This window comes from Podarcis melisellensis, assembly GCF_964234715.1.
Source record: "Podarcis melisellensis genome assembly, chromosome: 14".
NCBI lineage: Eukaryota > Metazoa > Chordata > Lepidosauria > Squamata > Lacertidae > Podarcis > Podarcis melisellensis.
In genome coordinates this window covers 22228187-22253474 of record NC_138546.1, presented here as the reverse complement: position 1 = coordinate 22253474, position 25288 = coordinate 22228187, and the positions used below count along the sequence as shown (strand labels likewise).

Genomic DNA, 25288 nt, shown 5'->3' with positions numbered 1-25288 from the left:
AGGTGAGGACAAAACTACAATGTGTTGGGTTTGCCTGCCACTGGCCCTGGTTTTGCCTACTCTTAGCCTCCCTGGCTTCAGCCCCAGCAGTCACAATGGGTAGCTTCCACCACTGGTCTGCACTACAAACACTTCAGCAGGGCTGGCTGCAATTAAAGTCTCTCAGTGTGCATGTGCACCTCATTCTTCACAGAAAAATGAATCCAATGAAGGACTTGCAAAATGGTAGGGCATTGCTGAAGGAGAGTAAGCAGCTCTGCTCCAGTTTATTGAATTTTTACATTCAAAAGACTACATGAGTACTTTTGCAATAGAGTAGAAAAGCATTTACCATAGCAACTTTCTAAGGGCAGAACTGCACACTGTAAGGAGACATATAGATTACCAAACCCCATGTTTTCCTCTGAGGCACTTATAGGGGCGATAACAGTGGGTAAGAGTGGGTACTTAAGCCTCCCTTTGCTTGCTGATTCTTCCCTATAAATGTTATTCATTCTTTATTGCCTGCCCTCTTCCAACTGGGTCTCCAAAATAAAAAGTAAGCCCAACTGAATTCTTGAAAAGCAGCTGGAAAAAATGATATTTGCAGGAGATAATCACTAACTGGTGGCGAACATAAGGCTGGAGACTTGCAGATACCCCCCACTCTGGTAAACATATGAAGCTGCCTTATACTAACTCAGGTGAGACCTGTGGACCATGTAGTCCATGTAATGGTTCTAGGGGTTGCTCGTGCGTAAATCGACGCCACACCTGGCTGGGTTACCTGGGTGGACTCTTTCTGTCCGGACAGCCACTCACCCGTGGCTGTCTCAATCGCTGGCAGAATCCGTCAGTGGGCGTTTCTTGAACTTCTTCCAGCAAAGAAGCTCTTTGACGCCTAGTTTCCGCCTACTCTCCCTGCGCGGAAGCCTTCTGCGCAGGGAGGATGTGGGCAGTGGAGGACCCGTGCTCTCCCCGCTGGTCTCCGGCGAGGAGTCATGGAGCCACCTCGCCGATTCCCCCATCTGCCGCCCTTCTCCACTGGTGCTACGCTGATTTCCTTCCCCAGAAGATGGGCTGCTTCTCTCCTTCCCGGGACGCTCTCCGGAATCCCTCTGGAGCCCTCCCTCTCCCTCTGGCTCCGATGGCAGTTCCCTGACAGTCCAGTATTGTGTATTCTGAGTAGCAATTACTGTTCAAGTTCTTGGGCAGAGAGAGGTATTTCTCATCACTTGTAGACTCAGCTTTTTTTTTAAACTGAAGATGCCAGAAACTTGTATAGACTCGTGTGATTTGTGATACCAAGTAAGTAGCACAGTTTGATAGATTTGGATGGCATTTGCACACAGCAATCACTATGGCATTTAGCATGGTATTGTATAGGTCCTGCTAATTGCAATGGGGCCTGTGCAAGAGAACTTCTTAATGGATTGTGCCCTCCTTGAATGGAGTATGTAAGAAAGAAAAGTGTTTCATGTTCTTAATGCTAATATGACAGCAATGTTTAACCACCACTGTTGGAGGCAGCATATTCCTATTCAGTGGCAAAAGTGCTGCTGTGCCAATGTTATGCTTGTGGGCTTCCCTTAAGTCAGAGGTCAGCAAACTCTTTCAGCAGGGGGCCGGTCCATTGTCCCTCAGACCTTGTGGTGTGCCAGACTTTATTTTGGAAAGGGAAAAAAAGGAACGAATTCCTATGACCCACAAATAACACAGAGATGCATTTTAAATAAAAGGACACATTCTACTCATATAAAAACACGCTGATTCCAGGACTGTCTGCAGGCTGGATTTAGAAGGCAATTGGGCTAGATGAGGCCCCCTAGCCTTAGTTTGCCTACCCAAGCATTAAGTATTTGGTTGGCTACTATGAGAACAGGATGCTGGGCTAGATTGGCCTGTGCGCTAATTCAGCAGGGCTCTTCCTACTTTCTTAAGAGGACAAAGATGAAGGGTCAGTAAGACATGTGCTAAATCAATAAACCAATTTAGCATTCATGCTTAATCTTATAGTTAAAAACTAATCTGTGGGTGAATGTCAAAAGACTTTAAATAAACTTCTTTATATTGTGCTGTTTCAGGGTGCCAGCCTAGGGACATGAAGGCTTTGTAAAATGTGCTGTTTATGAATTTTTTCATTAATATCACTTGCAGACCTTCCTTGGCATTAAATCAAGCCAACTGGCTGCTGACCAAGACAAAAGGAGACAACTCCAATCAGAGATAGTCCAATAAATCATTAACTATACATAAATTAATTTGACCACCGGTAGAAGCTCTCCAATATGTTAAAGTTTTTCTGACTTACCGACTTGACAGCTGCAAGAATATTAATGATTCTTCCTTCCAGGCTATGTCCATTGGCTGCAATGTCTGCCAGAGAGTAAAAATCTTGAGGGTTCTTCACAGGTAGATTCAACAGGGACAGTAGTTTGGTGTCAACTTCATAGTGGGGACAGATTTTAACCACGGAATGATTCTCACTGAGGAGCAGTTTGTAGCAGCTGACATGCACAAAACAAACAATACTTTACTCATCACTACTAAAGGCTTTTTCCTATATTATGAACTCTGAATTGTTATGGGTTATTGTAATACTGGTGTTATACTGATGTGGTGAAAAGCATGTTACAATTGCTACCAGAGAATAGTGGCTTCTTTGTACAAACAGAAGTCAAGTCATTGGCAGGCAGAGTTGACACTGACACCGCTTCATGGGGTGGGTGGGGGGAGAAATGGATGATTAACCTACTCTAAGCTCTGAAAGCAGATAGTTCTGCATATTTTAGTGTTGCAATAAGAAATACTTTTGACATTGCAATTCAGCTATCTGTTGTGAGTAACTGAAGGTACTTTAAGAGCTGTTAACACCTAAGGGTGCTCAAAACAAGACTTGAAAAAAGCTGTAATTCAGCAAATACAGGACCAGTGTGATGTAATTGATAGAGTCCCTATACAAATAGCCATGGGCCAACCTTAGGCCACTCACTATCTCTCAGTCTCACAGAGTTGGTGTGAGTACAACTGCTGAAAACCACTGCAAAACTTTGGCACCAGTACAAAGTGATTCAGACAATTTTGGATTTTGGGGTATTAACTATGAACCCCAGTTTGATGTATCAATTACTCAGTTTGTGAGGCACTGCAAAATGCAGGGGTTTTGCAGTTTTCTACTCAATATACTTACATTGAATGGAGCCAAATAATACCTAGTATATGTCGACTGAGGGCTCCTCCACACTTCCTTTTGTGCTGCATCCATGCTTTAAAGCTCTGTGCATGCTTTTTTGCCCTGCACTTTCCCCGTGAAACCTTGCTTTTTACTGCTGAATCAGAACAAATGGCAATCTATGAAAACACAAACTGACATTTGTTTTGATTAAGCATTAAAGAGCAGGTTTTCTCAGGGAAAGTGCCAAGGCAAAAAAAAAAAAAAAAAGGGAGGGGGGCTCAGATACAGCACTTTAAATTGCGGACCTGTTCCTAGAAAGCACAGGGCAAAAGGTAAGTGTGGATGAGCCCTGAGTTTAAGATTCATTTCTATGCTGCAGTACAGGGTATTACAATAGTTTCAGTTTCAAAAAGTGAAAATCTGGACACAATGTGTAATCGATAACTGTTTGGTGTTGATTGGCTGTCAGGTCATTTTGTAGCTTTAGTGGAGGACACTAACTAAACCCTTGCCAGACAGCTATATAATTTTTTCAAGAGTAACATCTGTATCATCTGGTGTCAAGAATCTGAATATGCCACTTGTATACATGTTTTCGTCTTATTTAGGGTATAAGATTCTGACTTTACAGTTACCTAGGAGTTGTAGCGTTGAATTTTTCTTCCTTTTCAGCCTCTTTTGTCTGAACTAAAGGATTTTCAATTATGACTATAAAAGGGGAAACAGTGGAAAGCCACATAAGTATGGATTTAAATGACTGCTTACAAGTTCATTCAGCAAGACACTGGCAATCCAGTTCTAATAGTTTTCAGTCAGCTTTACTCCTGGGTACCTGCATACAATTTCAGCCTTAACTGCTTAAATCTGGCTGGATTATTATTATTATTAAATTTATGGACCATTTTTAGAAGACTGAAACAGTAAAAACTTAGCATCTGAGAGGGAATCTGGGAGATTACTTTTTCAGTCCATGTCTCTTGATGACAGCTTTATTAGACTGAATCTTGTTGGTTCTTTTTAGTTTACTTTTCCCCCTCTCACTCAATCTAACTAAAAAATTTGGTTCCAATTAAATAGTCCACAACTCTTTGAAGGATAACACACTAGGACCACAACACATTATACTGATTTAAAGAGGAGGGAAACATACTGAAATTGAAATATGTTCGGAATAAACTCCAGCTCACCACAGTCACCAACTCTAAAGCTTTCTGAAAGTGATTTAATATAGTCCTCTCTTCCCCAAGAATGTACATTTATGAAATAAGATGGCGAATCGCGGACAGTGAAGCTAAAAGTGTACCTTTCTGATCCAATATCTGCAGTGAGAAGAAACAGAAACAGTTTTAGAATCCAGTTAAAAGTTTTAATTCCGTGTACGACACATGAAAATATTATGTGTACTTATTGTTACATTCTGCCCAGTGTTAAGTTATGGCAGAAAACAGCCCACCTCAATCAAATTGACTTCAGAACTGTCATCTGTCTCAGACACCTATTGGTTGTGGAGGCTGTCGTCACCATAGTATCAGCCACCATTTTCCCTTATGATGTGCATATGGGATATGATAAAGAAATATGGAGGTCAGTGCTGGGGTGCCAGCAGCAGCAGCAGGAGCAAAGAAATGATGATAAGAGAGGAAGAGGAGTGACTGTAAAAGCTTGACAAGCTGGATTTGGACAAAGGATCACTTAATGAGAAACAGGTATAAAGCAAGTGAGGGGAGCTTTAGGTCATGCAACTGTTGCTGAACTACAACTCTCATCTACCCCAGCAAATGGTCAGTGGCTGGGAATGAGTTGTAGTTCAGCAACATCTGTAGGGCCAAAAGTTCCCTACAACTAGTATAAAGCAAAGGAGAACAATCTCATTAACTACCACTAGAGGTCACTCCTTTTTTAATTAAAATGTTATATTTTCATGAATGGGAGAAAAATGGTGCCATGGCTGGTTCAATTGCAGTTTAGGCAGAGACCAGCAGTGCAAGTGCCTCATTGTTTTGGCAAAAACTTTGCATGGAATGAAATATTCCACTATCATCAGATATCGTCAGATGCTTACAAAATAGTGGGAAATTCAGTGCTATGTTAACTAACCCTAGCAGATGCAGGTGCCCTTAAAAATGTTAAGCCAGGTTTCAGCAAGGGATAAAGTTGATGAGATGCTTGTTTCAGTTAACATGTTGTTACTCTCTCTTAGAGCTTTGTTAATCTACACTTTAATTTCAATATAGTTTTTGCATAAAATATCCCCACCAGTTGATGCACATGCTTTTTGGTTAGAAAAACCATGGATTGAAGATAAAGCAAGAAAAAAAGGGAATTTGTGGCTTAAATGAACTTTACTTTTTCTGTCTGGAAAGCCTTTGGCATCTGTTTTCCCAATCACCATACCAATTATACTCTGGGGGAAAAAAGAGATTACAGAATATATACATCAAATACAGATGTACAGGATGTATTTGATTTCACAGACTTTCTTGTCCTTCAGTAATAAAAAGCATATTTAACTGTTTCTATTTTAATGCACTTATTCTACAGAAGCATCAGTAAATTAACAACCTAAGTGATTTTCTCAATATATTAAAAGATGAAGACTGGGAAATAATATAAAGACCCCACATCTGTCTGTCTCTGTAAGGAAAATGTTTACCTGAAAACATATACTTTTTTGTCACTTACACAGGCAGTGAGCAGCTTATGCACACTGCGGAATAGGCTAAGGGCATGTCAAAGTCAAACCAATTAGCGTACAAGTTCCTGAGTCATTTAAATCATAGAATTATAGAGTTGGAAGGGGCTCCAAGGGTCATCTAGTACAACCCCCTGCAATGCAGGAATCTCAACTAAAGTACCCATGACAGATGGAGGCCATGTGATTTCCCATGTCTGCACAGTGGCATAAAAGGAGCATTTCAATTTTTCTTCACTATTAAGGAAACTCCTATTTTTTACTATACCATCATGAACTCTCAGCAGGGTAGCTAGCTGCATGTTACATACAGTCATTTTTGCTAAGCTAAACAACAGTCATTTTTGCTAAGCTAAATCAACTCCCCAAGATGGCAGTTGTGAACAGTGACACAGAAGGAAGGTAGGGGTTCCATAAACTTTCCCTTTCTACCACTTCTCCACATGAATTTTCCCTTTCTCAGAAACTGCTATGCTTTTAAAAAACGTAGGTGTGTGGGGAAGCAGTAAATGAATTTGGGTATGTAGTGCATTAAGCCCTTAAAATATGCATTTATTTAGACTTTTAGAGGAAATACCTATGCTTAAAGGCAACAACTACCACCAAACAAAGATTCTTTTACAGATTTGTATCAGTAGTGTTGAAACAATAACACTGTAATGTTTAGTGAACTGGCTGGCTTAGTTTAAAAAACCCCCAAAGATAAGAAGTCATATCCTAAAATGACTCCAAACATTAGGTCTCTTAGCTTTACCCCCCATCCCACCCCCCAAACCAGCACACCACATTACATTCTTGAATTGGGTTTCGGGAAAACAGAATGAACAAAACACCTGTTGAAAAATAGGCTTGCAGATTTCTATGTGCCTTTCAGTCACTAGATGGGGCAAGAAAACTATTCCAGCATTTATCTGGGTAAGTTCACTCAGGGTATGTTTGCAATGAAATATAATTCCCTCAGGTCTTTGAAAGCTTTTTTAAAGTGCATTCTATTAATTCGCATTCAAAATGTTTCATTTCCTAACTCACAGTAATTTAATTAAATGGCAGAATATCTTGTGTATAATTCTGCTGATAATAGAGAGCTGGTTCTTGGAATCCCAAATATGTTCTAAGACTTTGCTTACAATAGTATTTATTTCAAAGTCTTCTTAAAATTTATATTTACAACATTATTTGACTCTTTTAACAAAGTGAAATTCCATAATTCCAAATTAAAAGCTTGAGAAATATTCCTAAACCTCTTTTAGATATCCTTAATTCTGAGATATTTTAGTCATACCATTTAACCAATCAAAAGGAGAAAATAAACTTCTGTGTCCATTTGCCAGGATTTTTTGCTGACACTTTCCAAACTCGTTATTTTTACTCTTTATCTTCATCTTACTTCATTTTGACCTTTGGCATTCACATAACTTAAAACAGTGACATAGTGCTTCAGTTATATATAATATTATTTGAAATAATGTTGTAGAATTGATTTTATCGGAGCTAGTTATTTTATAAATAATAATAATAATGATAATAATTTTATTATTTATACCCCACCCATCTGGCTGGGTTTCTCTAGCAGAATATAAGAACATAATAAAACATCAAATGTTTAAAACTTCCTGATTCACCTGTATAAAGTCACACACTATAAAGTCTACTACTAGCTTCCTTCAATATGAATTACTTAATGTCTGACATTAAATAAACCATATTTATTTTCCAGATTGAAAGCATTATTTGTTTATCAAATAAAACTACAATTAAATTATTGCTTGGTACATACATTGATACTCTCAATGCTGTACACTAAATAAAATCTTTTGGCCAAATACATCCACCCCACAAGAGAATATTTCATGTGCTTTCAATTCAGTGCCAAAGAAACATCCCTTGAAGAAATCTATGGCCTTGTAATACATTCTTTAACTTTTGATAGGAGGAAATTACTACTCTTATTTTATGTTAAAATCAACAAAGAGTTCACAATACGGTAGTATGTGTGCCATTTGTGTTAGGATGAACAGTAAAGTCCTGGGAGATACAAAGATATTTCTCTTGCCCCTGTCAGGACTTTAAGTAAGCCATCTGAGTTTCAGGCCCAAAACACTCTGTTGTTGGTCCCTAAAATACTTAATAATCCTTAGGCTGCAATCCTACACACATTTCCTTGAGAGAGTAATCCACATTGAATGTAATGAGACTAACATGACAATCCTAAATATGTCAACTCAGAAGTAAGCCTCATTTAGTTTAGTGAGGCTTACTTCTCCCAGATTAGCATGTTTACGACTGCAGACTAAATGTCTTGTTCTGAGGTTTAGGACCCGCACAAGTACAGCCATCTGCAAAATAATACTTCTTTTTACTATATCAAAAATGAATGAGAGAAGAGTATAAATATAAAACAATAAAGCTATATACGGTATACATTTTCAATGTGTTGTATGTAGTTGCCACCTATATTCTGCATGCAACATTTTTTAGTTTTGCTAAGTCATGCTACACCTCCACAATGCAAACATTGAAGTATGGGATCCAGTGCCATTGTCTCAGCATCATTACTGTACCAGGTGAAGATAGCACCTTATCCCAGGAATGGGAAACATGTGGCACTCCAAATATTGTTATACTATGGCTCCTAACATCAATTTCCATTAGCTGCACTGTCTGGGGCTGATGGGAACTGGAGTCCAACAACTTCTGAAGGGCTACAGGTTCCCCATTCCTGCCTTATCTCTTTGATCTGGTCCTGTGAGTTGATTCTGCTATGGGAAATGGGCAGCTAGAGATGTTGGTACAAATGTACCAGTGCTCAGCAACTCCTGCATGATGCAGCTGTGCCATGCCGGGGGCTTTGAAGGAGGGTGTGGACTTGAACTGATGTGGAACGCAAGGCCATTGGCAACGCTTGTAATGTAACAGCTATCAGCATGTGAGTGCACACAGGCAGCACAAGAGATACTACAGCTTACTAATCACAAATAGGAGAAAGCAGCATAGCTTTAGCTGCTTTAACGGTTGCAGTATAGAACCAGGCTGAAGATCTTTGGATGTAACGGGCAGTTTGGATATTCAACCTTCATTTTTAATATGGAATCCAGATTATGAGCAGGTTCACCTGTCAATGATCATAATGAGTTCTAGGAAGTTATAATGCAGAAGTTATAGGGGCAGAATGCCTTGGGGCTCAACTCTGAGCAGATCTGATTGAAAGGTGCAATGTGTGCTTGTTAATGTCAGAGTACACGGAGATATGCACATACACAAGTATCCTTACAAATCCTTGCTCTCTCTGGAACACTGACATGCATTTAATAGTTAAGAAACAACAGACAGAGATGGAAATTTTTGCCTCAATTATCATTTTTTCCAAATGCTCAAGGGAAGTCAAGGGAAGCTGTGCATGAATGGGACTATCCATGTGAGTAACGCTCACAGCTTCCAATCTGGTGTCCATAGTGCAAAAGAATACATTTCCAATGTATTGTGATACTATAATGCAGACTCTGTAGAAATTATCAACACAACATCTATTTAAAGAAAATACAAAGAAGTCTCTGATACTTCAGTCAATGAACTGTCCAGTCAACATCAATAGTTGTGGCATCCACACTCTGTGGTCAACAGAAGTATCAGTTTTCACTTTCTGAGGGTACACAAAGAGAAGCTAACATACTTTGTGCCTAATAATTATGCCAATGCTGTGAGTATATAAAGACAAACCAATTACATAATTTTGCAGTAATATAATATAGTGATATACAGTTTCACTGGAGAACAAAAAAGACTTATGTCACCAAGACCTACAGGACGAGCAAGATTTGGATGCACATCTGAAATGGCTACAAAATTTTGTGTTGGAACCGAGTAGGCCATTCTTTTTATCTGAAACTATAGAAAAGTATGTTAGAGCTTTTAAAGAGAGCAAAATCAAAACAAATCACTAGAGCATTCTGCAGAGAAGCCATTTTCTTTAAAAAGCTAATTTGATATACAGCACCTGCTTTCTGGATGACTTCTTTGCTGCAATGGCCAAACATAGATAACAAAACTGTTTCAACTTGTCAAAAACACTTATGTTCTTTTATTGGATCAGATGATTAAAAAAATTACATTTTTAAATTTAATTTCGCTTTTTAAAATGTAACCCTTTCAGATCATGTTGGCACTTTTGCATGCTTGAAATTGGCTCATGATAGACATGATATGTGTGTGGCAGTTTCTGAACAGATTTCAAGATGTGCAAAAGTAGTAAATACAGAACAGTAATAACCTACTGTATATGGATTTCACATGACTACTTTGATGCTTTTTATCTGTGGATATTCTTGGTGGATACTATCCCATGAGGGAAGAGCATTGCATCAGCTTTGGCCCCTACGTCATTTTTCTATCCATCAGCTCTCATCTTGCCCTATTGTTCAATTTTGTGTAAAACAATCCAGCTTCTGTTGTGCATGGACTATTGGACTTGAGATTAGAAAAGTCTGGGGTCAAATCTTCAGTTATAGCATGAAGCTAAATGAGTAAACCACAGTCTCTTACCAACCTAGTCAACTTTTAAATGTTAAATGAAAACAAGATAAAGACACCCACTGTCCACAGTTCTGAACTCCCAGGAGGTAGGATGGGGCAAAAATGTTATAAATTATATGTATTAAAGAAACTATCTGCTTCTGCTGCTTTTTTTAAAAAAAAAATCAAATTCCATTTCAAGAAAAGTTAAAATTACCACAGCAAGAAGCTGTGCCCAATATCCAAAGAACTTTGCAATTGGTTCCATGTGCCTGAAGAATTTATGTTTCTCAAAGAGAAAGACTCAAAAGCCCCCCTACCCAAATGCACTCTAGCCCAAGCCTCTGGACTAGCCTACAGCAGCTCTTTGAATTTATTACAAACTTAGACATTTTGAAACAGTTGACATTCTGTTGACATTCTATATTTCTAATTCAGACAGTGCGCAGACACTGTACAGGGAATTTTGGGGGAAGGCATTTGTCCACCCCCACCCTATCACTAGCACCACCCACTCAGCCTATTCCTTTATGTTTATTCTCCTGGCATTCAGTATTTCTAAAAAGATAAAAAAGATTAAGGAACTATGGCAGCAGCAAGAATTTTTTTTTTAAAAAAATGAACAGCAGAAACCAATAAAAACAGTAAAAGGATTTTTAGGAGTTAACAAAAGCTGAATTCTAAAAATTGTCTGCCATAAGTCTGCAGCACCAAGAAGCCAAAAAGTGTTGTGGTTCCTTAGTGACTTTCTGGTATATTGTAAAACATTCATTTTAAAACCCAGATTGTAAAGTAAAAATGACTTTTTGTGGGATGTTCAAAACTTCCAAGCCTCACACATACTGGCATCAAAAAGGAGTCACAATCAGTACACTGACAGTGTGCCTAAAAGCCCTTTGTAATGTCAGTTCTCAAATCTGTTTTCCTTGGACTGTACTCATATTCACTGACAGAGATCAGAGTTGTGTTTTGTTGGGCTTTCTTTTTTACTTTTCATCCATCAGGCCATCTCTGGCATATCTTAGATAAGTGAAAATAAATGAATGCTGTCTGGAGATAATACATAACAAACAGAACTGTGGTTATTTCACAACTTTTGATTATTATTATTTTTAAAACATGGATAAAGTGTATCCAGCTAATATATTCTGAAAGTCTTCCCTTTTAACTTCTAGTTATTTTTCCCTATAGATCCTTCGAAAGTTAAGGTGCCCTATTTCCATATTTAAAAATTCTAACTTGGAAAGAAACAGAAACTTCCAGCTGTCTTAGGCAGCAAGATGCAGCCCAATTATGCCTCCTAGGCAACTATCAATAGTATATTCCTCCCTCAAATACAGTGTTAAATAATTCATTGCCCATTGAAAATGGATTAGTGGGCTTTTTTTTTTTTAATGACTGAATCAGATTACCTCAAAGAGGCATTTAAAAGACAAAGTTTTTAAAATATGTAAAGTGTTACTGGTGGATACATCTGAATTGTAATACTGTATTAAATAGTGTGGAATCACTAAAGGAGGGTTAAGCATCTTCTGCATCTCAAGATGGATATAAAGAGATTTAAAAGTCGTAGGTATGAAGCTGCTTGTTGCCAGCACTTCCAAGATAATAAGCCAAACTGTGACACCAAAATCAACAAGAACTCAAGAGTATATTTTAATGGGGGGTTCAGTATTTTCCCTCAGCATGCTGTATTACTCAACTGCAAAAGCTGATTCTCTGTTAGAAGTTCACTAGCCTTCAGAAAACTGCAATTACCAGGATACTGTGCATGAAAGTGTGACAATTAAATCAGTTTAAATTGAAAGTACGGATATTGTCTTATCTTGCCAACCTAAATCAGTAAATGGCCATTGTGCCCTGCAAGGAACTCTGGGAATTGTGAGGGCATTAAGAATGGTTACACATATGGTTAGACATAAAACTGCACCCCAATACGCCCTATTTAATTGAGCGGAATAACTGCCAGTAGAGTATGTTGCAACTGCTTTTAACTGAAAACAGAAATCTATTCATAGATCCTTTTTCAGTAAGCACTAAGACAAATGGGGGATGTAAAAGGGATGGACTAAAGAAGTCATGACTTTGCTGGCCAATTTTGTGAGGGCCAGTTTAATGGATGAAGAAGTAAGGTACCATATTCTGAAGAGCAAAAAAAGGACACATTTGTTGACTTCTACTTTTAATTATGGATTGCTATACAGTAACAACTTTCATTTTACATACCCATGAAAAAGAGGACGTGTCCTGGAAAAAGAGGACATATGGCAATCCTAGAAGGAATGGAACCCCCCCCCTTCCCAAATACAGAGTACAGTATAGTTAAGAAAAGATGGAAATGGGGGTGCTACATTGTAAAGACAGTTTACAGTACAATCCTACAGTCTACTTGAGAGTAATTTAATTTAATGAGGCTTACTTCCCAATGGGTGGGTATTTTTTAACACTGTTTTCACCCTGTATTATATTCACACAATGAGATTTGCTAAAGGGCTGTTCACCTCATCAAGTATTGCTAGATGAAGTAGGCATGCTAATCAGGTGAAACTAGGATATTATTATTATTATTTATACTACTACATTATAATTGTTTGTACCTTGAGCAAAAAAAACTCAGTGGGAAGAGAGATTCTCTGGATTATTCCAGATTATTAAATATGGAGTGGGCCAAAACGAGGGCCAAAACTAGGGTAGAGCAAGCAAGAAGTCACTGTGTCTGAGGAAGAAAATATTGTTTGAGCTTATGATGAGGGATTAAAATTGTCATTTTTGCTGAGAAAATGAAAAGTATATGAAAAAGGGTATATGAGAACAGCTACCTATCCAACACAGATAGGTTTAAGTAATGAACCTTGATTTCTGTGTACCAAGACTGACAAAATGGAGACTCCTGAGGTAAATCCTTCACAGAAATAGAATTATGAGGTACTAATCACAGATGCCCATTTCAAGTGTCTGTGAGGAGAGGCAGTCAAGAGTCACAGCACCATTCAGAGCTTGACCTTGGATATACTGTATTTAAGATTAAATGAAAAAGGTGGAGGCTAAATTTGTATACCCCAAGTGTATTTGTGAATTTATTTATTTACATCATTTATTTGCTGCCTCAGAATTTACATAAAGGTGTTAAGATACTATTTGTATGCCACCTTTCCATTGTTAAAGCCATACTCAAGGCAACTGACAACATGAAAATATTTACATAATTACAAATGCAATAAAACTAAACAATAAATAAAATGCATCAAAAAGAACACAACCAAATTGAATAATGTGCACATAAAAGAAAAGATCCAAAAATAAATATACAAAAAATATCAATAGCAGCAACAAAATCCCCCAACAAAACCCCAGTCCAAGAGGTCCGTAGCAATTCTGATGGGTCTACTCTTGAGTAGCACTAGCACTAACTACAGCTGTGTATGTGTATTTGTCTTAATATTCTGTTAACAACCAAGGGTATTTTTGATTCTGAGGTAACAATAATCACAAGAGGTCTGAAAAAAACAGAAAGGGGGAAACTACGTACATACCCCTGACCTCTTCAGAGAGAGAAAAAAGTGTATGTTTCCCTCAGAAGTTTACATTAGGGGACAGGGCATGTGCTATTTTTATTAGCCTTTCATGTGTTTCAGTTTGTACAGTTTTATTGTTAAATCGCTGCAGGATGTTTTATAGGAAACAATTCATAAATGAAAAAAATAATAATACACTCTAGGCTTTGTTCTTTTTTCCTTTCTTTTTGGCAGACAATGGGGCTTATATGTATGTTTTGAATAAACAACACTCTTTCCTCATGCAAAGTGTATATATATATATATATAAAGGAGGTGCTCTCCTGCACTGCCTCTCTCTGCAATCGTGTCCCGTTACACAAAAACAGCCACCACAGTTTGGGCGGGAAAACGCATCAGCTCTCAGCCCGCAGGCGCGCCAGCTGGCAAATATTTCGCAACGGTTGCCTCGTGTTCCTCGTGCCAGCTCCTTAAAGGGCCAGTAGCAGAATGCAGACTTGCAAAGGGAGAGAGGCTTCACCGTGGTTGGGGGATTGTTATGGGGAACTGATTTTGCTTTGATCAAGAGGGTGTGTGAGTGGGTGAAAACTTCATTGACATTGACTAGAAGATAAGGTTATTCAGTGATTACTCTGCACAAACTCTTCCTGAGTCAGATCAGCGCTAAATATCGAGGGGAGCTTTTAACTAAACGAATGTTTTAAATCCTGCTTATTTTCAGGGTTTATACTTGTGTTACTGGATTGATGACCCTTTTCTGTGTTTTACACATAAGTATTTTGTGTCTATATTGTAATGGCCATGGGTTATAAACAATAATAAAACTTGGTTTGGCTTCTTATTTAGGTTGTGATTTTGAATTTTAATTTGTTGGGTATGTGTTTGTTGTTGTGATCAGCCCTAGGACTGTTGATGGATGAAGGGTGGTCTATACTGTAAATGGAAATAAATACTGTACTGTAGTATGATTTTACAAAACTAGTTTTGAAGCTGAAAGCTTGTGGAGCCAAATATTTGTCATGTTTTGTACACCCTTTGGGATAAATCCAACTAAGTTTTACTAAGAGTAGAGTTTTGTGTGGGTTTATGTGCTTAAATAGTTGAACCTCAAGCTTATCCAAGATATTTCTGCTCTCTGGCAATGCATGTTTTTGACTGGATGAGTGTTTCAACATAATATCCAATTGAAGGGTGGCGAGAGGACAGATGTAAACAAAGTTCCAAACTCAAAAGATTTTCTCAGTTGGAATCTTTGCTAAGTGGAATGCTTTTTATTCAGAGTAGACCTACTGCAGTTAACGAACCTATCTTAACCATGTCAATTAATGCTAGTGTGTCTACTCTGAGTAGAACTATCATTGGTGACAACCCTTTTCCTCCACATTCATTCACCGGAGGGCCTAAATCAGGCATAGGCAAACTCGGCCCTCCAGATGTTTTTGGGACTACAGTTCCCATCATCCCTGACCACTGGTCCTGTTAGCTAGGGATCATGGGAGTTGTAGTCCCAAAACATCTGGAGGGCCAAGTTTGACTATGCCAGGCCTAAACAGATAGTGGCTTTTGAGAGAAGGAGAAGGGTGAGGTATAAAAGTCAAAATGTAGCCTTTAAAAGCAAACTTATACCAAGTCAGCTTATTGTTTCATCTAGCTCAGTATTGTCTACACTGACTGGCAGCAGTGCTGCCAGGGTTTCAGACAGGGGACTCTCCCAGCCCCATCTGGAGATGTTGTGGATTGAACCTGGGACCTTTTGCATACAGAACAGATTATTACCAATTTATGGCCCTTCCCAGTTTATAAAAATGTAACTAAAATATAAGCATTGTTTTACAGTTAGCTCAGAAATGCTTAGGGTTTGCCCCTTTTGGGTGTGATGATGCAGTCCACTTGAGGTGGCAGCACCAGGAAGGAGTAGCAAATTATCAGTTTATTAATATATTTTCAAACCACCATTGGAGTGTGGTGTGCTATTTGGATTTTCTGCCTCAAGCCTCCAAATATTTTCAGTCATAACTAGAAATGGTGGCTTCATACGTACCATATGTTTAAAGCACATTATTTCTTTCCAAAGAATCCTGGGAACTATAGCATACCCCCACAAAGAGCTATAATTCCCAGCACCCTTAGCAAATTACAGTTCTCAGGATTCTTTGGGCAAAAAGCAATGTGCTCTAAATGTATGGTTTGTACCCAGCCATTCTTCCAGTCCTATTCCCGCACCAGCCAAACACCTAGAATTGAAATGAGCACACACACTTGCCAGCTGCTTGCTGCCTTGGTGTGGTTTTCATTTGAATAAATGAATTTCTGTTGAAAGCCAGTTATGAAAAGGCCGTCTGGCTCTCGACACGTCGTCATAACCAGCTTTTCCAGAAAACCCATTCTTGCTTCAGCGCACGCCATGCTTGGCTCCCCAGATCAGCTGTATGGCCAGAGAGACTTTGCCCTCCTCATCACAGAAACAGCATCTCTGATGCAGGAAGAAAATTGTGCCTACTCCCCCCCCCCCCGCTTTAAATGTGACAACAATGGCATGAAAGTGATCCCCCCTCCTCTTCTCTCTTTTAAATCTTCCCCCACAATAGCATTGACTTGTCAGAACTACCAGCCCCTGATGAATATGAACAGCTATGGAGGCGAGACATTGTGTGTGTCTTGGACTTGATAAAGAAGTCAAGGGTGAGTGCACAGAGGTCACGGCTGGCGTAGCTCTCGATGCAGCGGCAACAGAAACGCTATCAGAAAACATCTGCCTCCTCCCCCAAACACACCAGGTGTCAAACGCTCAGGGCTCAACATGGCAGCCATATTCTGACACAGGTAACACATTTTTTAAATAGATGTTTAACTCACTGCAGCTCCTGGAAACAAAAAGCCACGACATTTAGGATGGATGATCTCCTGTCCACAAAGGTAAAGAGCGTTAAGGTTATCTGGAGGTTATTGAGCAGCAGATACAGATGATACAGTTGGTTGCAAGGACGGAGAGGGAATCTGTTTCAAACGGATTTAAATGCAGAATTTAGCTGTTTAGACCCACTCAAGCTTTGCACACAGGCAATCTCTTGTATTTTTTAAAAATGTGTGACTAATATGCAAAATCGTACTAAAAATTACATGCAAAACTATGTATATTATACATATAATAAGTTTAAAAGAGTGTGGTACTATATCTCTGCAGCATCATGACCAGGCTGGGACAATAAGTACACCCAGAGGCCAAAACTGGTCTTTTGGGGATGGGGGAGCACTGGGAACCCATGTAGAACAGACTAATATTTCATATACTTTTCAGTATCATTTTGAGGTTTTCCTTCCTTTTTTGTAAGAACATAAGAAGTGCCTGCTGGATCAGGCCAATGGCCCATCTAGTTCAGCATTCTGTTCTAGTGGTTAACCAGATGCCTATGGGAAGCCCTCAGATAGAACCTGAGTACAATAGCACTCCCCCCCGCCCTGTGGTTTCCATCAACTGGTTTTCAGAAGCATTTAGCCTCTCTGGAAGCAGAGTATAGCCACAATGGCTAGTAGCCATTGATAGCTTTGTCCTCCATGTGGTTTGTGTGTGGTCATGTTCTCTTTTTCTCTCTAGGAGTATAGAAAGCTGTCTTATACCATATCAGGTCAGTTGCCCATCTAGCTCAGTATTGCCTACTCTGATTGGCAGTGGTTCTCCAGGATTTCAGATACAGATCTTTCTCTGTCCCACTTGGAGTTGCTGGGGACTGAACCTGGGACTTTCTGCATGCAAAGCATATGCTCTACTACTGAGATTCAACAGCTTCTTTTTTGTAAACTGTTGTGAAATCTCTCCCTTGCTTGTCCAGCAGTCAGGTTTCCTTATAATAGGCTGGAACATGTCATATGGTACTTTCTGATTCCCATAAAAGTTTCCTTCTGGGTCAAGCATGCTTGCTTGCTGAGCATCAAGAGGATTCCCCTACTCCTGTTCCTAGGGAGGCCACACCAAAAAAGAAAAAAGAACACAGGTGTGCTCCACTTTTGCATATGCTGGTTTACATACTTATTGGCGAAAATTTAGAAGAATAGAATTATATATCTCTACAGCTGGGAGGACTGTGACCAAGAGACCTGTGGGCCTGCTGAGTTTGTTGTCCTGGTGCTAACTGCTAATAGGCCTTGCTCTTCCTTCATACAGTTCTTAAGGGAATCAGAAGCAATATGGCTATGTACATACCATAGAGCTACAATTCCCAGCACCCTTAACAAATGACACTTCCTTGGGTTCTTTGCATGGGAGTAGAATGTGCTTTAAATATATGATATGGACACAGCCTATATCTTTGAATACCAGTTGCTGGGAATCACAAGTGGCAAAGCACTGATACCCTGCTTTCCAGACCACTGTGAGAAGAGAATGTTGGAAGACATAAGCTGGCAACCAGGCTCTTCTTAGGTTCTCATGGTGTTTGGCCCTTCTGGGCTAACATTTCACTTGATGTTGCAGTGGTGTTGGGATCCGACTGGAGCAGTTCTGATGTGTTTGCCTCCCTTCCTAGCTCTCTTTGTGAAATGAGGTTCAGTAGGGGTAGCCAATATGGTATCCTCCAGATGTTTCTGGACTAAAACCTGCCCCATCCTTAGTGGATTCTGCTTGAGGACTTCCCATTGGGGCATCTGGTTGGCCACTGTGGGAAGATGATACTGGAGAGCTGGGCTTTTGGACTGATCCAGCAGCCAGGCTCTTCTAATTTTTAGAATGGGCTACAAATAGAAAGCGTCATCTGTAAAATAGAGCACATGGCCACTGTCTCTGTTGCTACCTCTTTTACATTTGTTTCAGCCTTGTCTTTACTTTTCTTCCACTTCCTGAACTGGCAGTGACTGGAATTGTCCTTCTCACCGTGGTGGACAGAGACATCCCAGAAGGGGTCTGGCATAGCAGCCCCCTACTCCGGAAATGATTTCATGAACCAACAGCTTAGGTCCCTTTTCACAGTCATTCAGATTAATTTCTCCAGTTGGAAGCAGACAGGACGAAGAAGTGAATGTAACCAGAGGAATAAAAGCATTGCAACTTGTAAATTGAATGGGGCAGGGTGCCTCAGAAAGGCAGGGAGATTCAAAGACAATGGATGAGAGATAGGGGCCGCAGTAAGAGAGGGTACTTGGTTTTCCAGTAAAACAGCAGTCAGACTGTCTGTTGTCTCTTCAGTGCAGCTGATGACAAAAAATGGGTCTTTGACAAGGACAATGAAATCTCTGTCCACGTTGCTGCAGAACTGTAAACCTCTTTAGAGACACAGCCTTTTCTAGATCTTAGGTAAGAGATGCTGACTGGTCCAGGCATAATCTATTCAGTTAAGAAAAGCCCTGCAGCTGGATCACAGCAAAGACCCATCAGTCCTGCATCCTGTTCTCACAGTGACAGAAGACGATTTAAAGCAGTACAACCAGTTCATTGCAGTGGCATCAGGCCTAGGGAGTGCTGCAGGGCATCACAACTATGATGTTGTGAACTGAGGAGAAAGGAAGTGGGGGAGGCGCAAAATTTTGACCTCGCACAGGGCGCCTCTGAAATTTGAAAGACCAAAGTCCTCCCATGACAGTGCTTAAACTGGATGCTTCTGGGAAGCCCACAAGTAGGCCATTAGCAGAACAGCACTGCTGCCCACCCAACACACAAACCTGCGCTTCCTAGTGGCTGGTGTTCAGAGGCCAGTTGCCTCTGACAGTGGAGGTAGAATACAGCCACTGTGGTTAGCAGTTATTGAAAGCCTTATCTCTCATGAATTTGTCTAACCCTTTTTTAAAGCCATCCAAGTTGGTGGCCATCAATACTACTTGTGGTAGCAAATCCCATGTGCTATGTGAAGAAGGACTTCTTGTCTCTCCTAAGTCTTCCAACTTTTAGCTTTACTGGATGGCTTGCCTCCTGACCCCCCAAGGAACACTGAATCATGAACGGATCATAAAGCAGCATTGCAGGTTGTATGATTTGTTATTCTCGATTATTTCCCCTCAGTTCCATGGCCGCAGAATCATGTTCTTTGAGACAATTCCGATGCTAATATTAAGGAGCCAGGTCCAAGGTGGAGATAATGATGGCCAACATAGATTTATTCAAGAGCAGAGTCCTGACACTCAAGGAGGATGCAAAACAGGGCTAGTGAGGGTGTGGCTTAGGGAGAGGTCATGGCCTATAGCAAGGGCCTTATTCAGCTTCTGGGCTGTCCCTGCCCTACACCTAAACCCGTTTATATGAAATCAGCTTCACTGAAATTGAGTTGAATTCCAAGCGAGTGTGTTCGTTCTTCAAGGCTAGGGTATGGCAGTTTGGGTTAAGTGGTAGATTCCTGTGCAAATCTTGCTTCTGTGTGCAATATTTGACACAAGGATTACAATTTATATTTGCACCTCTTATTAGTATCCATCAAGGCGCTTTACTCCTTGGATCCTCATGAAAACTAAGCAAGCCAGTTCATCTTTCCATTTGCTCTATGTTTAAAAATAAAAGAAATCAATAGTATCCCACTTCTGTATCATATTTTTTTTTTTAAACTCCTGATCGGTAATTTTATGACCTGAAGGTCAGGGCTATTGAAAGCTGAGGTCTAGTCTGATTAATCCACCATGTCGGCTCCGTATTACAAGATCTTTCATTGTCTTCAATTAAAGTGCTGAAAATGAATACCACCTGTGCACTCATAGTTACAATGTCAATAAAGTCCATTATAATTATACACCGCTTGATGACAAATGACATGCCGAAGGGGTGACAAGCTCATTTTGGTTTGGGTGGAGAGCAGAGAGAGCTCTTCTGTGAACTGGGAACATCTATTTTTGTCCAATCTTGGTCACACCAAAAAGGGAGGAAAATCCTTCTGTGACCTATCTCCCCCCTACCAGCTTTAAACTGTACAAAATATTTATGGTAATTAGAGGTTCCCCAACTCAGCACCATAAATGCAAGAGCAGTCAAAGAAGACCATCTGTTCAGTCTTCTGGCTGAAAGGCAAAGGCCACCCACCTCTCCAAACTGTGCATACCCCAGGACATATAGGTGTGGGTGCTGCTTATGGAACAAATGGCACTAGATAGCTCAAGCAAGTGAGACAAACTGTATGCAACATGGGGATTCTGGCACCAATTCTCAGCTAGGCCTGTGGGTAGCTATAATTCCAAATTGAAACTGGAAGCCATTCTCTTGTCATCTTAGGGTGCCTATTTTCAGTGACTAGACCCTTAGAGCCAAGGGATACATTATTATTATTATTATTATTATTAATTTGCAAAACTGATATTCTGCCCCTCAAACCATTTTAGGCATTGGAGGCTAGTCTGTAAGTCCTGATGGGCCACTCCCTCACTGGTCTCATTCTGCCCTTGACCGGCTCACACCTGCCTTTTTCCAGTCTAGGGTATAGTAGCAGATGTCATCTTCCTCCTTCTTAGTGTCTGCCTTGCCCTTGTAGAACTCAGTGGTTGGTTCTTCCCAGTAGCACAGTGGCAAATTCAGAAGTGTCAGATCCCTTAAAGATAGCCACAGCCATACCCCCTCACAGCCATGCCCCCTTCTAATATGATTAATATTACCTTCTAAGCTTATACAGTGGTATCTCGGGTTAAGAACTCAATTCGTTCTGGAGATCCGTTCTTAACCTGAAACTGTTCTTAACCTGAAGCACCACTTTAGCTAATGGGGCATCCAACTGCCTCCACACCGCCGGAGCACGATTTCTGTTTTCATCCTGAAGAAAAGTTCTATTTGCATCCTGAAGCAAAGTACTATTTCTGGGTTAGTGGAGTCTGTAACCTGAAGCGTATGTAACCTGAGGTACCACTGTACAGTAATTTTAGAAAATACGAATGATTAGGCATTGCAATGATCTATTCAAATCTTTCAGCTAGATCTACTAGTTTCTGTGTACATACACAAACAAATGATTTGGAGTGCTCCAGTAACTTCTTTTGGAGTAAGTTAAGTTTTTCCCCTTGAAGTTCCATTGTGGGTAACAGAACCTGAATACCATTGTCTTGAAACTTAAGCCCCTTGTGTTATCAGTGTTCTTAAGCACTTGCCTTTGGAGCATACAGAACAACAACTCTTTGGTGATCTTTCCCCCGTGCCATCTCTGAAGTAACCCTAGGTGTGTAACATGCACACTTCGCACTGCCCTCCTCTGCCACAGCTGCAAGAGGAGAAGACTAGAAGCATCCACTTCCAGTTTTAAACTAACTATGGTTCCCTGTAATGTCCAATCTTGGGAAATGGTTAGTCTGAACTATGGTTATTGAACAAGTCAGGATTGTAAACCATGGTGTTCTCCCATACTTGGACAAAATGGGGAGCTGTGGTTAGTTTAAAAGTAGAAGCAGAGGGGAGGGGAGGAGAAATCATTCAAGCCTGAGGCTCAGTCATGTAATGCTAAACCATCATTTAGCGTTGCATTTGAAACGCTATGTTGATTCACAACTTCATATCTGCTTTCCCCCCACCACCTACCCTGAAAGAATGACAAATTTATTTATTCTCAGGCTGGCCTGCCAATCAGATACTATACTTCTTATTTATTTTTTAAAAAAACCAAACCCAGCCTCATTTTTCTAAATAACGGAAGAGGATGCTATCTGGTGTGCAAAATGCCCTCCAGTTAGGGCAAATGTTCACCTGTAGTCAGGTGAGTCTATAGAATCAGGTTCTTTGCATTGTTCTCAAGTAGCCACTCTCCATTTCAAAAAGAAAAGGATAGATCGGATCACCGGCGTATGAAATTCTTCCGGCTATGAGTTTTTCTCCATTATCTGCTTTTGGCTGAATGCGGTGTATGGCTTTTCAGTGCTCTTTTTGCTGATAGCAACACGGATCAAATTAAGGAAGAAGAAAGCCTCATTCAAAAGGAGGAGGAGGAGATAAAAAGAACAGATGGATTTCACACTATCTCCTGTGTAGCTTCTGTCTCTCCCCTCTCTTTTCGAAAGACAAAAAAAAGAGAGGGATTTAAAATTTATAGTGAGTGGTTCCTGCATTGCTTAAGAACATAAGGAGTGACCCACTGAATTTGGCACAAAGATCCACTTATTCCCAACATCAGCCCTTCCTTTGGATGGATGGCATATTTGTCCTGGCTGCTGGATCTACAGGTGATGCCAGCCCTAGCAAATGGAATGAAATGGTGACGTCCAGGTTCCGGAATGTGACAGAGGAGTGGAGGGCTGTTGGGAAAGGGTTGTGGCTCAGTGGAAAAGTATCTGCTTTGCTTGCAGAAGGTCCCAGGTTCAATTTCTGGCATCTCCAGTTAGGGCTGGCAATGTTCTTTGCCCAAAACACTGGAATGCATAGAGCATACTGAGCTAGATGGATGAATGTTCAGATTTGGTATAATACAGCTTCCTCTGTTCCTATGTTGAATAAGTGGTGACATGATAGAAGTTGACAAATTTATGCATGGCATGGATAAAGAGGATAAGAAAATAAGAAAAGTCCCCCCCCCAATAACATTCGAACTTGTGGACATCCAGTGAAGCTGAATGTTGGAAGAAGCAGGACAGATAAAATAAAGTTCTTTATGCAGCGCATAGTTAAACTATGGAATTTGCTCGAACAGGAGGCAGTTGTGGTCACTAAATTGGATGGTTTTAAACAGTGCTTTTTTTTTTTACTAGAAAAAGAGGTGCCAGTACTCACCATGAAGTTGTTACAGTAAGTGCCACACTTTTTAACCAAAAAAAGAGAGGTGCCAGTACTGTGAACCCTTGAGTATCCCCTGGAAAAAAAGCACTGGTTTTAAAAGATTAGAGAGAATCATGCAGGAGAAGGTTATCAATGGCTTCTGTCCATGATGGGTGCTTCTGAATACCAGTTGCTGGAAACCTCAGGAAGGGAAAGTGCTGTTCAGCTCAGATCCTGCTTGCGGGATTCCCACAGGCATCTGGTTGGCCACTGTGAGAACAGGATGCTGGAGTAGATGGGTCACTGGCATCATCCTGCAGTCTCTTCTTATTTTATGTGTTACAGTGATAGAGTGAGGAAAGCTTCCTCAAATATTTCCCCCCTGTCTTTCCTCTTGTTGCTACAGAGCTTAGAAGGAAAAATGTAATCTTCAGCCTGCCTGCAGCTTCTAAATATGTGGCGTTGTGAGCAAGATTCTCCCTGCCATGCTCCAGAAGTTTCTGACTATAATACAGAGTTTTTCTGTTTGGTGCATGTGTGTTTTCATATATTAATCTCATTCTTTTCTCCCCACCCCACTTTCCCCCTTTTATTCTCATGCTGCTGTATCCTCACCCTGGGCCCTCCACTGGCTTCTGTAATGTTACAGTATTAAAAGTTTCATTTCAGTTCTTTCTTCAGAATTTCTTCTCCGACCCCCACTCTCACAAACATAAAAGAATGCAATACAGTGGAAAGAGCCCCAGTGCCAGCCATATCATTGGAGTTGACAGACAGTGGAGTTTCAAGCTGGGAAAACCTCTTGCGAAGAAAAGGCCCTGCCTTCGATGCGGGCCCCTTTTTCTCAGCTCGGGATGGATGGGTATTCATTACTGTGTGCCAGTCATTCCCGCAGCTTTGATCAGGGGACCGTTTCATGCGAGGGGTGTGGGGCGGAGGCAGGAAGGAGGGAGAAGACACATCTTCTGTCTGAACTAAGTTGGGGATTTCATCATTCGTAGCAAAATACCCTCCACTACGGCATGGCGCTGGGGTGGAATAAGGCCACTTCCTGAGACTGGGTTTTGCGGGGAGCGAGTGCTGTCATGGGTAACTTGGTTGGCTTTTGTTCAGTTTCTCTGCCTCTCCTCCAAAAGGTTTCTGAAAGGAGCAGAGCTAGGAAAGAAGAAGAGTTTGAATGGAGGACAGGTTTTTAGGAGCTATAATGGCATTTTGGGTTACTCAGAAATCAGTAAACTAAAATTTGCCATGTCCATTGATTTCAATGAGTTCACTCTGAGTAGAATGAACATTGGATGTAACCCAACGTTTTGAATGCACACAGGCATATGGAGATTTGAGCCAAAACTCTTATCACGCAGAGAAATTATTAAAAAGATTTCATATATGGCCTTTCATTTTAGGAAGAGACACCATGGTGGTTCAGAAACAAATAAAAGTGTGCAGTGACATAACAAGAATAATATCAATTTTAAAAATGCAATTAAACATAATTAAAATGCATAGTTTATCAAACATCATCATCATCACCAAACTTTGTATACTGCCCATCATCCATAGATCTCAGGGCAGTTCAAAACAAAAAAAAAAATAAGATTAAAAAAAACCAAAATACATAATCCAAACAAAACAATAACACCCCAATCAGCTTTTATTGATATGTCTGATGTTCTTATTCTTCTGATGGTTGTATTGGGTTCTTAGATGGTGTACTGCCTTGCAATATACAATATGAAAATAAAGATTTATAAACATTTAAATAAACAAATGCACAATAAAAA

General features: G+C 40.2%; 1 protein-coding gene and 1 long non-coding RNA gene across 13 annotated transcripts in view; one reads left to right on the top strand and one right to left on the bottom strand.

Moving 5' to 3' along the window:
• Nucleotides 1–14354, bottom strand: part of MEIOB (meiosis specific with OB-fold) — a 27397-nt gene extending 13043 nt beyond the window's left edge. The window contains exons 1-7 of one of the 12 annotated variants that reach the window (XM_081887443.1): nucleotides 14067–14114; nucleotides 12059–12120; nucleotides 9648–9731; nucleotides 5501–5558; nucleotides 4342–4473; nucleotides 3790–3862; nucleotides 2291–2486 (exon numbers count right to left, since the gene is read on the bottom strand). In XM_081887443.1, the coding sequence (XP_081743569.1) occupies nucleotides 2291–2486; nucleotides 3790–3862; nucleotides 4342–4473; nucleotides 5501–5558; nucleotides 9648–9716 (528 nt within the window). In that variant the 5' untranslated portion in view covers nucleotides 9717–9731; nucleotides 12059–12120; nucleotides 14067–14114. Of the gene's footprint in view, nucleotides 1–2290; nucleotides 2487–3789; nucleotides 3863–4341; nucleotides 4474–5500; nucleotides 5559–9647; nucleotides 9732–11198; nucleotides 11340–12058; nucleotides 12763–12952; nucleotides 14180–14228 lie in introns of those variants that run through there. The other 11 variants (XM_081887437.1, XM_081887433.1, XM_081887436.1 and 8 more) reach the window with 11 other exon arrangements.
• On the top strand, nucleotides 12689–25288 carry LOC309356229. The gene is made up of 3 exons (XR_014162691.1): nucleotides 12689–12784; nucleotides 16459–16693; nucleotides 23914–25288. It is a non-coding gene; the product is annotated as an uncharacterized lncRNA (long non-coding RNA).